We start from the raw sequence: 12503 nt of genomic DNA, 5'->3' as shown, positions 1-12503 counted from the left end.
AGCTCTATGACCAAGCTCACATCTCTTGACCCTAGCTAGGGTCATTCCCCAGCTCTAGACCGAGCTGACCTTGACTAGTTCCAGCAACATCAAATCTTTTTGGCGTGCATCCTTGGGCTTCTTCACTTGTCGCCCAAGTGGATTGAGGTCTACACCACATTAGGCCTCCTTCGTGTGCTGCCACGCACTCAACCAGGGGGGCTGAGCTAGGAGCCATCCCTTTGACTCACTTGGAGCCGAGGGCCCCTTCGGAAGTAGCTGAACCTTCCCTTGTTCCAGCTTGGTCCTCAGCATTGTCCGTGTGAAGGAAGGAGACGCTTGCAATTGAACCGGCGTCGCCCTTCGCGTTGACATCGTCTTCCATTGAGATGCTCCCATGGCAGCCGTCTTCTTGGTGTGACCACGGGCTAGCATTCTTCTAGAGCCATGGCATCCCTTTCATCTTCTGCACACATCAGAAAAGTGGTAGAATTCTAAAGTCTGAACGACGAAGCGCAAGATCGCCTTGGAAAGGTACCGATTTTTCTATAAATCGGATTTGCTTAAGATTGAATATTCTTATTTGCTTCCGTTAGATTTTCCAGATTTCTTGCAGTTTTCCGGAGGTCTTGTTCCTAAGATCCGCCTACAAGAGATCATTTGTGAGTGAGTCTAGTTTGCTTTACATCAATAATATTGGAGTCATTTTGCTTAGCATCGCTTTGATTCTTCCTAGTGTCGTAAGGACCCTCTACGAGGATCTTGGGGAGTAGGAATGACTCTAGGACCGGGCTGTCGCCTAAGCCGGAGTTATATCCTACTAGGTATTAATATGTAAATGAAAAAAATTACCTTGAGTCATCAATATGAAAATAAGCATTTTTCATGGATTTATGTAAAAAATTGCCTATACATGCCCACACATGCATCCACACCTGGTCTGGACACCTTCCTCTAACAAGCAAACTGGTCTTCTCTAACAAGATCAAAATATTCGTGCCCAAGTATGAAAATATACAATCAAGCTCCTCTATAAGTCATATATATACACCACTAAATGGTGAGTTGAACTAGGACTGGGTGTTGAGCTGGGCTGGGTGTTGAGCTGGGCTGGGTGTTGAGCTGGACTGGGTCAGCCCGTTTAAAGCAGATTCAAAACAACAGGTTCATTTGATTGAACTAATGTAGTTGGTTGAGCTGGTGAGGTGGTGAAAACCCAGTCATCAGTTCAATTCCTATGGGTGCTACTCACATGAACTGAAAACAGTGGATACAATGCATTTTAGTTGACAAGTGTCATGCTTCTCACCCAAGTTCTCTGAAACAATTGCAAGGTTAGGAGAAAAAAAAAACTCTAAATGAAACATATGAAAAAACTGAAAAACTTATATATATATATATATATATATATATATATATATATATATATATATATATAAATGATGAAACTACCCTTGACAATAAAAAAAATACCGTCAAACGAAGGGAAAATGCCCACGATGGATAGACTTTAAAGATAGCGCCTAATGGGCCTGATAGTTCATTTGAACTTGACAATCTTTTTGACGGCAAAGTTCGCTGGCATCGTAGACTCATCGGCAGTGGCGTAGCTAGATGTGGGCTGGTGTGAGAAGTTGTCCACACCAGTTCTTTAAAATTTCTTTATTTTTACATTGATAAATTTAATATTTGCCTTTATGCATATATCGGTGTCTCTCCAAATATAAATATTTATAAACAGGTGCCTCTCCAATTCGGCGTCTTTGAAGCCATTGCTTCTGCTACTGGGCAAAACTGTTCCACCATGAAACCGACCTGTTCTTGGAAGTGGTCATTAGAATTGCCCGTTCTGACCTTTCATTCTTGACCATCAAAAGCATTAACACCACTCACGGCTAAACATACTTGTTTCAGTGGGAAAAAACGCTTCCAGTGCATCTCACTAAGCTCACAACCATAGGATCCAAAACCATGTTGTTGGATATGGGTAGAAGCAGATCTGTAAAGCAAGATTCAGATCCACTAATCGATTATTTGCCATGTTGCCTGTTTAATCCAGTCCTGGACCCATCGCTGGAAGGTAGTTTGGAGTTGAGGCTTGCTTGATTTTTTTTTTCTTCGTCGTGCTTTCCAGTATGTATTTTACCTTAATTCAACTAAAGCTTTTTTCTATTGCATGTGTTTTGCTTTTCTGTCTCTTGACTCCAAGGTCTCGTTCTAAAAACCTAATTCACTGCATCAGATTTGGTGTCAGGGTTTTCTTTTGATTTTTGCTGCATCAATTAGCATGGGCCTTAACAACTGAGTTTGGGTGAGCACATTTCATCTGGAACTGTCCAAAGCAGCTCACAAACAAATTGGTGACATCCGTTGGATAAGTTAAAAAGTGTTTCACGAATCTACCTCCTTGTACGTCAGTAGCCTCCATTTTACAACACAAACAATTGACTCCATGAAAACTAAAAAAGAAAATTGTTCACCTATCAGTTTCACACCCAATTATTGCGCCAACTCTTTCAAGGACTCTCCCTTCCCTAATTTGAATTACAGTCTTCAAAAGTTTGGGCATAGGCTAAGAGAAATGAGTTGTTTTTTTACATAACTTAAGCGAGCACCCAAGACCAAATTTGGTATGGCCCGTTTACTAGGCTAAGCCCGGGTTCAGTAGGCTTGAGAAGATTCACTTTTTGGCCAAAGCCCAATCCAATGCCAAAGTTTTAAGCATAGACATAGTCACACAAAACATGTTTTTTTTTTCGAAAAAACACAATAAATTAAATAGTCATATAAAACTTTAAAAAACGTGTTTTTTTGAAAAAAATATTTAAAACGAAAAAACACTTTTTTAACATAAATGCTTTTTTAATGTGTTTTTTTTTACGTTTTTTCAAAATTTTAATGTCAAACAATTTTTTTTATTTTTTATTTGTTGCAAATCTGACTATGAAAACATGTTTTTTTTCGAAAAAACACAATAAATTAAATAGTCATATAAAACTTAAAAAAACGTGTTTTTTTGAAAAAAAATATTAAAAAGGAAAAAACACTTTTTTAACATAAATGCTTTTTTAATGGGTTTTTTTACGTTTTTTCAAATTGTTAATGTCAAACAATTTTTTTATTTTTTATTTGTTGCAAATCTATTTATCTTTTGATGTTTGTGATATTGGTTTCTCACTTGTTTTTATTTTTCTTTCATTTTTAGTTTTTTAAAATTTTAAAAAATTTATTTTTTTCATATTTTTTATATTTCTTTTCAAGTTCCTAGTATTATACCCAACAAAAACTTTACCGGTTTTTAAAACTTCGAGACATTATTTCTGATTATGGTTTTAAATTGGATAGGCCCATAAACGAAGAGACTGTAACAAAAAACCAAAAGAAAAGCTCCTAATAGTGTTTGGGGTTAACATCACTTCAGTCATTCTTTTTCTAATTTGAAATGGATTGGTGGCAAATTGATTTGATTACGTAGCAAGGGCTTATTTTTTATTACTTTTTATATATTTTTAAAATACATTTTGGTATTTATTTGCAAATTCTTAGTGATCCTAAATCAGTAAAATAGGCCAATTTCACCACAAACTCATTTCTTCAACTCCTTTCTTGTTCAGTTGAATCGAAACGGGTCCAATCAAAATGTATATGAATTGTGGAAATCGGATTCATGAGGATAGAGCGCAGAAGGTAATCGAACTCAATGCTTCATAGCTTCGCCGTACGGGTCTGAACTGGATCCATTCACGGACAAATGTTTACCTATAAGTGCTCAACATTTCAAAATATTACCAAAATATGCTTATATTTGACAATCGTGTCTGCCAAGTCACCTAAGCGAATGAACCGGGTCGACTTCAAAGTTGACGTTTGCCCCGATCCGGAGACCACCAGTTGCCTTCAGCCGGGGTTTCCGCTCCTCCGGCGCCACCAGATTCCCGCGACTTCCGTCCACCTTCCTCCCCCTCCTCCTCCTTTTCATCTTTCCCAAAACCCTAATTCTTCGATCCCTCCTCCTCCTCCAGTGTCAAACTCTAGTTCTATTGGTCCTCCTCTTTGCTGATCTTGGATAGGTGCGCTTCTTCGACTGCGGTTTGTGATCCTCGCCTGCTCTCTCGTGGTAATCTCTCTCTTCGGAGTCGAGTTTCGTTTCCAGGAATCCTGGATTGCAGATTATCTTATTTTTATTTTCTCGTATTTGGTGGTCAAATCTCGAATCTGTGTCCTTGAGGAGTGTTTTCCCGCACTTCTTGGTGTCGGAAAACCTCCCAGTTGCGGATAGATGGAAGGATTGGGCGAGAGTTTTCGATGTTTATGGGAATTCTATTTGTGGCTACTTGAAAACGAATGGAGAGAGAGTTGAATATTTATTTGATCTCGTCTGTGATTGAACTATGGTCGTGAGTCTGAACCTAAATCTGGTCCTTTGAATTTTGCAGATCTTAGGGTGTGCAATTCACTCTGTTTGGTTCATATTTGTGTATCTGTGATTTGATTTGTCGTGTCGAGTCTCCATTATATATTTGGATCCCTTCCGGCTTTGGGAATCCTGGTAGGTCAGCTCTTGGTATTTGGTGCTTGTCACTAGCTTGGCACGGTAGTCAATTTGATGAATCAAGGTCAATATTTTTTATCGGTTCTCTAATTTAAGTGTTTTCTTAGTCGAATAGCTGGAGAAAGCAACCATACTCGTTCAAGATCTTATTGCTTTGGCCCCGTCAACTTGGTGTCACTTATGAGTGCTCCATACCAGATGAACGGATCCTTGTGACAGTAACCTTTTATTGTCTCATCGTACAATGTGAATAATGTATGCTTTCCTTTTGTTAGCTGCTGTAATGGCCTTGATTTTGTTGCTTTTATTGTTATCGCGTTGTGTTTGCCGTGTGCACCTATGGATAACTCAGTGTTGGTTCCATCATGGTGCGCTTCATGAAAATTTTTGGTCATCATGGTTAGAATTTTCATTATTGTCATGTTTCAATTTTTCGTGCATGTGGTTGGCATTTGAAATTTCAAATTGGCATGTGATTGTGACTCGCTTTTCTGCAGATGTTTCGTCTGTGGCTTTGATTTAAGTTAAGTGGCTGTCTGAGAAAGTGTTATCTCCATTCGTTGCTGTTTCAATTAGATGAGAAAAATTGCTGCTGGAAAAGTTCAACTCCTGATCACCCTTGATGATGAATGAAGTTGTACTTTCAAGAAATTAACTGAAGAAGTTGGGTATTTGCCAGTTCGTTAAAATTAGATCAAATCTTCTGGATCGTTCCTGTGTTGTGGATGAATATTTCGAGTTGAGACAGTTTTCTAACACAATGCATAGATTGGAATACTTGGTGATCCTCCTCTTGTGTTTGGGTTCACCTGGCTTGAATCTTCGCACCTTAGCATCGATAGATACAGACAACAAGGTGCATAGTGCAACCGAGGTAAACTCTGAACCCAGTTCTTCTCCTCCTCCTTCTTCTTCTCCTCCTCCTCCTCCTTCTTCTTCTTCTTCTTCTTCTTCTTCTTCTCTCACATACCTTTTTTCTCTCCCAGAATGGCACGGTTGGTTTGCCTGTGAATGGTCCTGGTCAAAGTTCCAATGTGACAGAGAAGAAATCCAAGATTAGTCCTTTGCCTGGCCCTCTACCGGCACCTTTGCCCAAAACTGGTAATGATTCAGTTCAAGTCCCTCCTCCACACGTACCAGATTTGCCCAGTGGTTCAAACTCGAAGGAACCTAACATGACAAAATCTTCAGATTCTAGGAAGATAGACCGTAACAGTCCTCCACTTTTACCACCACCTCTTGTTCCAGTGAATTCCACTACACCAGAGAAACAGGATGGCGCTAAGAAACGTGATGGCAGTAAGGCACCAACTGGTAATGCTCCCCCAGTTTTACCGAGTGAAGTCCATGATAATACAACTCGTGATGATGGCGAAGCATCCACTCATTCAGGGGTATCAGAGAAGTCTCACAAGGAATGGTGCAACACATCTATCAGCTGCACAGATAACAAGAATCTGTCTGCATGTCTGTTTGTCACTCAAAACGGTATGGAGTTATGTGAATTCTGAGTTCTTTCCACTTGACATTTTTAGCTCTCTATGATCCCTTTTCTTGAGACCAATCTGGCGGACTCTAATCTGACATAGTTACGTTTGGGTTTTTAATGTTGCAACAGCAGCCTTTGATTTTTCATTGATGTGGAATCCTAAATATAAAGAAACATGTTTTTTTTTTTGTCAAAAAGTTAATTATCAGCTTAATATAAGTTTTGAATTATCTGAAATCTACAAATTTACAAGCATATATAAATGATATTGTATTGATATTGTGATACAATAGTGATTTTCAAGGTTGGGTAATCTTTTGTGAATGTCATGATTAATTTAGGACTGTACCAATATGTTTTTCAAGCATCTTTGATCTCATGAGCATCATCTGTTTTTATATTGTTTTCACAGATATTGTTTCTCCCCTTTCTCCAAATTTCTTTAGCTTCAAATTCCAATTTTTTTCAAGATTGTGTAAAGAGTTCATTTTCCTTTTATTCTTGAAAGAACAGGTAAAAACCTCTATACAAATGCTTTTTCTTGTTTGGGTGATGACTATTGTCCTTTCTCCTCTTTGTCATCTGGTTATGTTTGGGAACTCTTCTAGCTTATTGTTTGTTCCTTGAGGGGGGAAGTGCTTTTGGAAATGTTTTTCATGTATGCTGATGCAAGGCATACAAGTCAACTTGTTTCTTGAACCCTGTCATTTTGTTATCTTGTATTATATCATGTTGTTGACTTGTTCTATTTCTGTTCCTAAATTTGGAGCAAAGGGTTGTTGATGTTGACCAAAGTGCTAATGGGGTTGCAGTAGTAATAGGGCATGAGACACGAGCTTGCTTTCCAAGTTTTGGGAACTTTTCGTTGGTGAGTGAGAACAAGGAGCGTTTTTGGTGAAACCAGGAGCCTTTTTGTTGGACCACTTTTGATTTGTGGATTTTCTTTTTTCCAGTGTCATGTAAGTGAGAGAAAATTAGTTCTGACTCTGTGCTACTCATGGAAGATGACACATTTTTAAGGGCCAATAAACTGTTACATGAAACCAACATTAGGTCCAACTAAAAGTCTATTAAGCACTAATGGTATTTGCTTTGTTGGAAAAAAGCAGAATAATGGACAGATTTGAAGGATTTGAAATATTTAAGGTAACTCTTCCATGATCTATTTGAGTTTATTTCGTTTTTTAAACATTTTATGAAATTTATGCATTTAAATCCTTGGGTTTTAGCATATCCCAAGAACTATACCAAAATATCCCGCGTGCTAAAGTCTGGAGCTGGTGGTCCCTGGGAACATTGTTCAGGGAAAAAGAAAAGCAGATCTATTGCATCACCCCCAAAAAAAAGGGCAGCATGTCTCTCTCTCTTTCTCTCAGGAGGTTATCATAACACACCTATTCTGGCAACTCACCAGCATTCCTGCCACCGCTTCATCTGGAACAAGGATGCTTGGTTGTCACCAAGTGGCTCAGAACTCGACCTTGTTGGTGCTCCTTGGGCCTCTTCAGTAATTGTTTGCAAGAACAGAACCACTCTGAAACCACTGGATGCTTGGAGAGTTGTCCCAAAGAACACTTGGGCGGATGGCTCTTGAACACTTTTTTCTTGATATTCCTATCCTGGAACTGGAACGATCTGTTCTTGCAATCAGTCTAGGGGATACACTACTATGGAAGTAGACATAACTATGATATTTGATGATCTGAAATTAATGGTACACCAGGTATACACAGCAAAAAGGTGGAGAGAAGGAAAGAGCATGCTTCTAGTTGGCATTATTCAGATCCTTAGGTTGTCCTTCTTCTTCTCAGGAGCACTAGGAGACCTCCATGCATAGCCTTTTTTTTGGCGACGTTTTTCTCAGGTATTTAAAGTTTCTGAAGATCTCCGAGATTTTTAAAAGTAAAAAAGTTCAAAATATTAAGTACAAATAAAATAACTGAGAAACTAATAAGAAGACATAAAAAGATATCTAGTTAAAATGAAGAAAAACGATAATAAGGGTTATACTGCATACTAAAACAAGAGGAGATAATGATACAAAAGTTGAAAAAATGATAAAAAAAACAAAAATGAGTTGAAATTGCACAAAAATCGCGATAAAATTGCTATAAATTTATATTTAATGTTTTTTCCAAAATATTGCATATTTTTCCCCTTTTTTCGTTTTTTTCATTTCTTTTGTTAATGTCCTGATATTCTAAAAAATATCATGATATGTGTGGCTATGCCTCCATGTTACACATGAAACCTTCTAGTAGGAATGAGATGATATCAGGTCCTCAGACAAGTTCTTTGTCCTTAAACCACTCTATTTGTCCACCTGAAATACATGGAAGCATGTTGAACATTTTGAGGGTGGAGCATTCCAAGAACCATGAACAGTTATGGTCTTGGGGGATGTTTTTTTCTTTGCTACCATTTTTAAGATTAGTCAAAACAGTTGTCACAAATATCTCCATTTTTTAAGAATAGCGTGTTAAGAACTGAAAAATAAGGAAAAATGAAAAAAAAGTATTGACATCGTGAAAATATTGCTAGAACGAAATTAGTATGTTTTTGTCACATTCTTATTGCAATATTTTCATTTTTTCCCAAAAAAGAAAATATTTTGAGATATATTTTAATATTTTGGGGGATCATTTTAGCATTATATCTTTTCAAATTCTTTCAATGGTTTTATAGGAAAATTAGTAGAAACTCAAATTTTATATTTTTTCTATGATTTGTTTGATATTTTTAAATTTTTTAAATTCATAAGAAAAACAAATTTTCCAATTTGTACCCGAGAAAAACCTTGTTGAGAAAACCCAAGAATGGTGATTGAAAGTTGAAACCTGTGTGTTGACGAATAAGAAACAATGATGATGCAATGTGTTAGGATTTTGTTGGTTTCTTGACATGACTTACAGATGACAGTCAGTGCTTTGGAAGGCAGGGTTAGGAAGTTTCTGTACCAGGCTATGCCAGATGAAGTCTTGACATCCTTTAACTTGAAGGCCCTTGGCTGGCATGAGCTCAATATATGTAATTCTTAGCTGGTAGTAGAGCATAGTTTTACTTCACTTCAGGTGATATTTTTCCTGTGCTGTCTGTGCTTAGGGGACTACTTCGGCCTAAAATTGTTTTGTTTTTTTCTTCTTTCACACTGTTTTTGTTTGTTTTTTTTTTTTTAAAACTTAATGTATTATAGGACATAACTAAGCAAAATGATTATGTACTTTTGAATGATTACAAAATAATACATTTGCTTTACAAATCAAGTGTATGGCGCTTGCATCTTCATGTTATTCTAAACTACTCTCGTATTCCTGTGATAATTTTAGCTTAAAGATCTGTAACCACTTTTCCAATTTTAAGAGTATGAAGTAATTCAAATTTTCTATTCTGCAGAACCCAATCAGTCATCTCTTGTGGTTCACAATGATGGGGAGGATGATCTACATGTCATTATCACCATTGCAGGTTCTTCTTTTCACCAAGTGAAGCAACTTAAGCAACATGGGAAACTGAAGGTCTCTTCTGTTTTATCTCTTATGTTTTCTCTTCCATCACAACTTGAATGGTTGTTTGATTAGAATATTAGTATTTGCTTTGTCAACAATAAGTTGTCCTTGCCTAAGTTAACTGCATTGTTACCTTTAAAGCTGCAGCTTTCTGGCATAATGCCATTTTTTTTTCTTGAAAAGGATCACACCTCAAACTTTCTCCCTTTCCCTGGAAAAGTATCATACCTTAAACTTATTCTTCCCTTTTCTTTGACAATGTTTCACCTATTTCTGAACGGAATATTATTTCTACTGTGACATCTACGTTTTGGATCTACCCTCTTGGGTCAACAATTGGGTAGAAGGCATATGTGTGGCTGTGTGTGTTGAGAGAGGGGAGGAGAGAGAGAAATGTAGGATGCAGCCACCAAATTGTCCTTTGCTCAAACATTAGTTGAACATTGCCATAGATGCAAACCTTCTCTCTTCTATGTCTATATGTGGTGTCAATGTGTGTTTGTACTTTCTTACGATGCTTTGTAGTCTTTATTCCTCATTTGTTGGTATGAGTGGATGATAAAAAGGATGTACATATGATATGAGTACTGGTAGTACCCATAGGCATTAGGGATAACTATCATGCCATTTCTTAAGGTACTCTTCTTCATTTCTATACCTTGTTTGAGCTTCTCGTCTTTCTTAATTTTCTACATTTGTAGGATAGCAATAACTTTAAATTGGAATTTGTTTATGCACGGTATGTTTTCTGCATCTCTTATGCTCCTTTAGGACAGAGCGAACCTGCTTGGGCATCCAGGTGGACCTGTATGTTTATCATGTCGTACTGCAGGATCCAAAGTGCTGAAGGCCCTTTAGTTACATTATCTCAGTGGGAGAACTGCATTTATTAGTGTTTCAAATTTGAGATTTGAAGGCAAATGCTTATCTGTATATTTTCACTCTTTCAGGTTATCTTGCCAGGTGTTGGTTCTGAAGTGCCAAAAGCAATTTTGAATGCTGGAAATGGGGAATGTGTACTTCAGAGGAAACAATCATTGAGTAACATATTCCAGGACTTGCCCTTATATGCATCTCTTGTGACACCTACGTATGGTGCATATTTCCTGGCTTTTGCTGTGCTGACAGTCGGTGGAACCTGTCTCTGCTGTAAACTTAGAAGACAAAGGCAGCGCCATGGTGGTGTTAGATATCAGGAGCTTGAGATGAGTTTGCCAGAATCAGGCATTCCAGGAACTGCCACCTCACGGAAGCTGGAATCTGATCCAGCTGATGGTTGGGATCGAGATTGGGATGATGGTTGGGAAGATGAGGAATCAGCAAGACCCAACAGACCCATGAATGGCTATGCCTCTAGAGCCACTGAAAAAGATGGATGGGAAGACAATTGGGATGATTGATAGCCTTCTAGTTACAGTTGGAAAAGAGAAGAGATGTCTGTTATCTTTTGACTGGTCAAGATGGTCCATATTTTTATTCTAATTAAGAGGGAAGTTCTTTTGGGCATTTGATTGGAAAGGATGTGATAATACATGGAATCAAAGCTCATGAATGCTGACATTCACCTCTGCTGTTGGACGTTGAAGTCGTCAGGGACATTCTGCAGACACTGCAGACAGTCAAAGTTCATGTGATCTTTCAATGTAACGGTCACTTGTCACCCCCTCCTTAATACAAAGTATTTTATAGTTTGCAAAATTTGTTGGTTCAGAATTATCGGTGAGAATTAGAAGTTTGGGTGCTTAAAATATCAAAAGGTGCATCTATTAACAACGTTGAATGGTAGGGGGGCTTCAGTTGTTAACAGATAAAGGTTTTGACTTGTTTCATGTAAAATTAACAGTTTATTTGTGATAGAAGCGATTAATTTTGGTAATTAGAATCTTGCATGTTTCTTGCTGAAAAGCCTCTGGTTTTTTGCCTTCTTTCCTTCACCATGTTGGTCTGCTTTGTCTGTGAATGTGAAGCCATGCACACACTGCATCACATAAAGGGGTGCTGATGAGTGATGAATTGCAAAATTATATAGAATCTCTAAGGTAGTGTTTGATGGCCAGGAATTCCACTGTAGCTGCGGAAACATTTTTCAAATTTTAAAAAAAATTCCAGCGTAACAAATGCGGAATTATTTTTTCGACCGTTATGGTCAATTCCGGGAACATGTTTTCGGAAACATATTTTCACCCGGAGGGGTGGAAATATATTTCCGGAGTTATTTTTCGGACCGTTAGGGCTCGCTCGCGTATCGCGTGCTGCCTCTTCCTTCCTTCTGCCGCGAGTTCCTCACGCAGCCGCAGCCGCTACCTCTTCGTCCTCGTTGTCTCCCTCGCACTCTCACTCTCCTGCTCCGGCCACTCACCCTCATCTCTCTCTCGCTGCCTCCCCTGTCTCCCTCCCTCTCGCTCCCTCCCTAGTCCCTCCCTGACTCCCTCCCTGCGTCTGGGGCCTTTGGATGATCGATAACTTCGACAACAGTGGCACCGTCGTCGATTCGGGTATGACCCTGAGCTTCTTCCTCGAGTGGTGACGTGATGGCATCGCTGGATGCCTGGACCTGTGCGTGAACACCAGTGCCAGCGAGGGAACCGCGAGGCGTGAGAGCAAGGCTGCCGACTGCTGAGCTCCCTCCAGTTGCAGCCCATGGTCCACCTGCCTGCTGCCGCTGCTCGATTTCAATTTGCAGATCTAACTATCTGCCAGACAAAACTCCCACCTGCTGCTTGATTGCAATTTGCAGACCATCACGGTGAGTCCCCCTTCTTTAGTTCTTTCCCCTTTTCTTCCACTCTGTTTTTCGCCTTTTCATTTGTTTCTTTAAGCATCTCTCTGCCTCCGGCATGTTGCAGTAGTAGCATGTTTTTTCATCGATTTCATTTCCCCTTAAAATCATCTGAATTTGTGTTGTTGTGGAAGGCGATTTCTTCAGTTCATTTGAGGAAGTTCATTTCTCCTTTTACTGGAACTGATTCTGTCTTCC

General features: G+C 38.8%; 1 protein-coding gene across 3 annotated transcripts; it reads left to right on the top strand.

Annotated features, from left to right (window-relative positions):
- The first annotated feature begins 3871 nt into the window (after window positions 1-3871).
- LOC116254534 (uncharacterized) lies at window positions 3872-11431 on the top strand. 3 transcript variants are annotated; one of them, XM_031629979.2, is made up of 6 exons: window positions 3872-4096; window positions 5029-5405; window positions 5518-5632; window positions 5723-6019; window positions 9414-9535; window positions 10477-11431. In XM_031629979.2, the coding sequence occupies exons 2-6, from the start codon at window positions 5292-5294 to the stop codon at window positions 10924-10926; spliced, it is 1098 nt and encodes a 365-aa protein (XP_031485839.1). In that variant the 5' UTR covers window positions 3872-4096; window positions 5029-5291; the 3' UTR covers window positions 10927-11431. The 3 variants fall into 3 exon arrangements, with proteins under 3 accessions (XP_031485839.1, XP_031485837.1, XP_031485836.1); XM_031629977.2 differs by adding an exon at window positions 4639-4786 and having other exon boundaries at window positions 3873-4096; window positions 5518-6019; XM_031629976.2 differs by having other exon boundaries at window positions 3873-4096; window positions 5518-6019.
- The last annotated feature ends 1072 nt before the right edge of the window (window positions 11432-12503 follow it).

The sequence above is a fragment of the Nymphaea colorata genome, chromosome 5 (assembly GCF_008831285.2).
Source record: "Nymphaea colorata isolate Beijing-Zhang1983 chromosome 5, ASM883128v2, whole genome shotgun sequence".
NCBI classification, from domain to species: domain Eukaryota; kingdom Viridiplantae; phylum Streptophyta; class Magnoliopsida; order Nymphaeales; family Nymphaeaceae; genus Nymphaea; species Nymphaea colorata.
This window is presented reverse-complemented; position numbering and strand designations above follow the sequence as displayed.

Coding starts and splice junctions, on each gene's coding strand:
- LOC116254534 (XM_031629976.2), top strand. CDS start 5,292: ATGCATAGATTGGAATACTTGGTGATCCTCCTCTTGTGTTTGGGTTCA. Junction 6,020..9,413: donor TCTGTTTGTCACTCAAAACG/GTATGGAGTTAT, acceptor TCTATTCTGCAG/AACCCAATCAGTCATCTCTT. Junction 9,536..10,476: donor AGCAACATGGGAAACTGAAG/GTCTCTTCTGTT, acceptor TCACTCTTTCAG/GTTATCTTGCCAGGTGTTGG.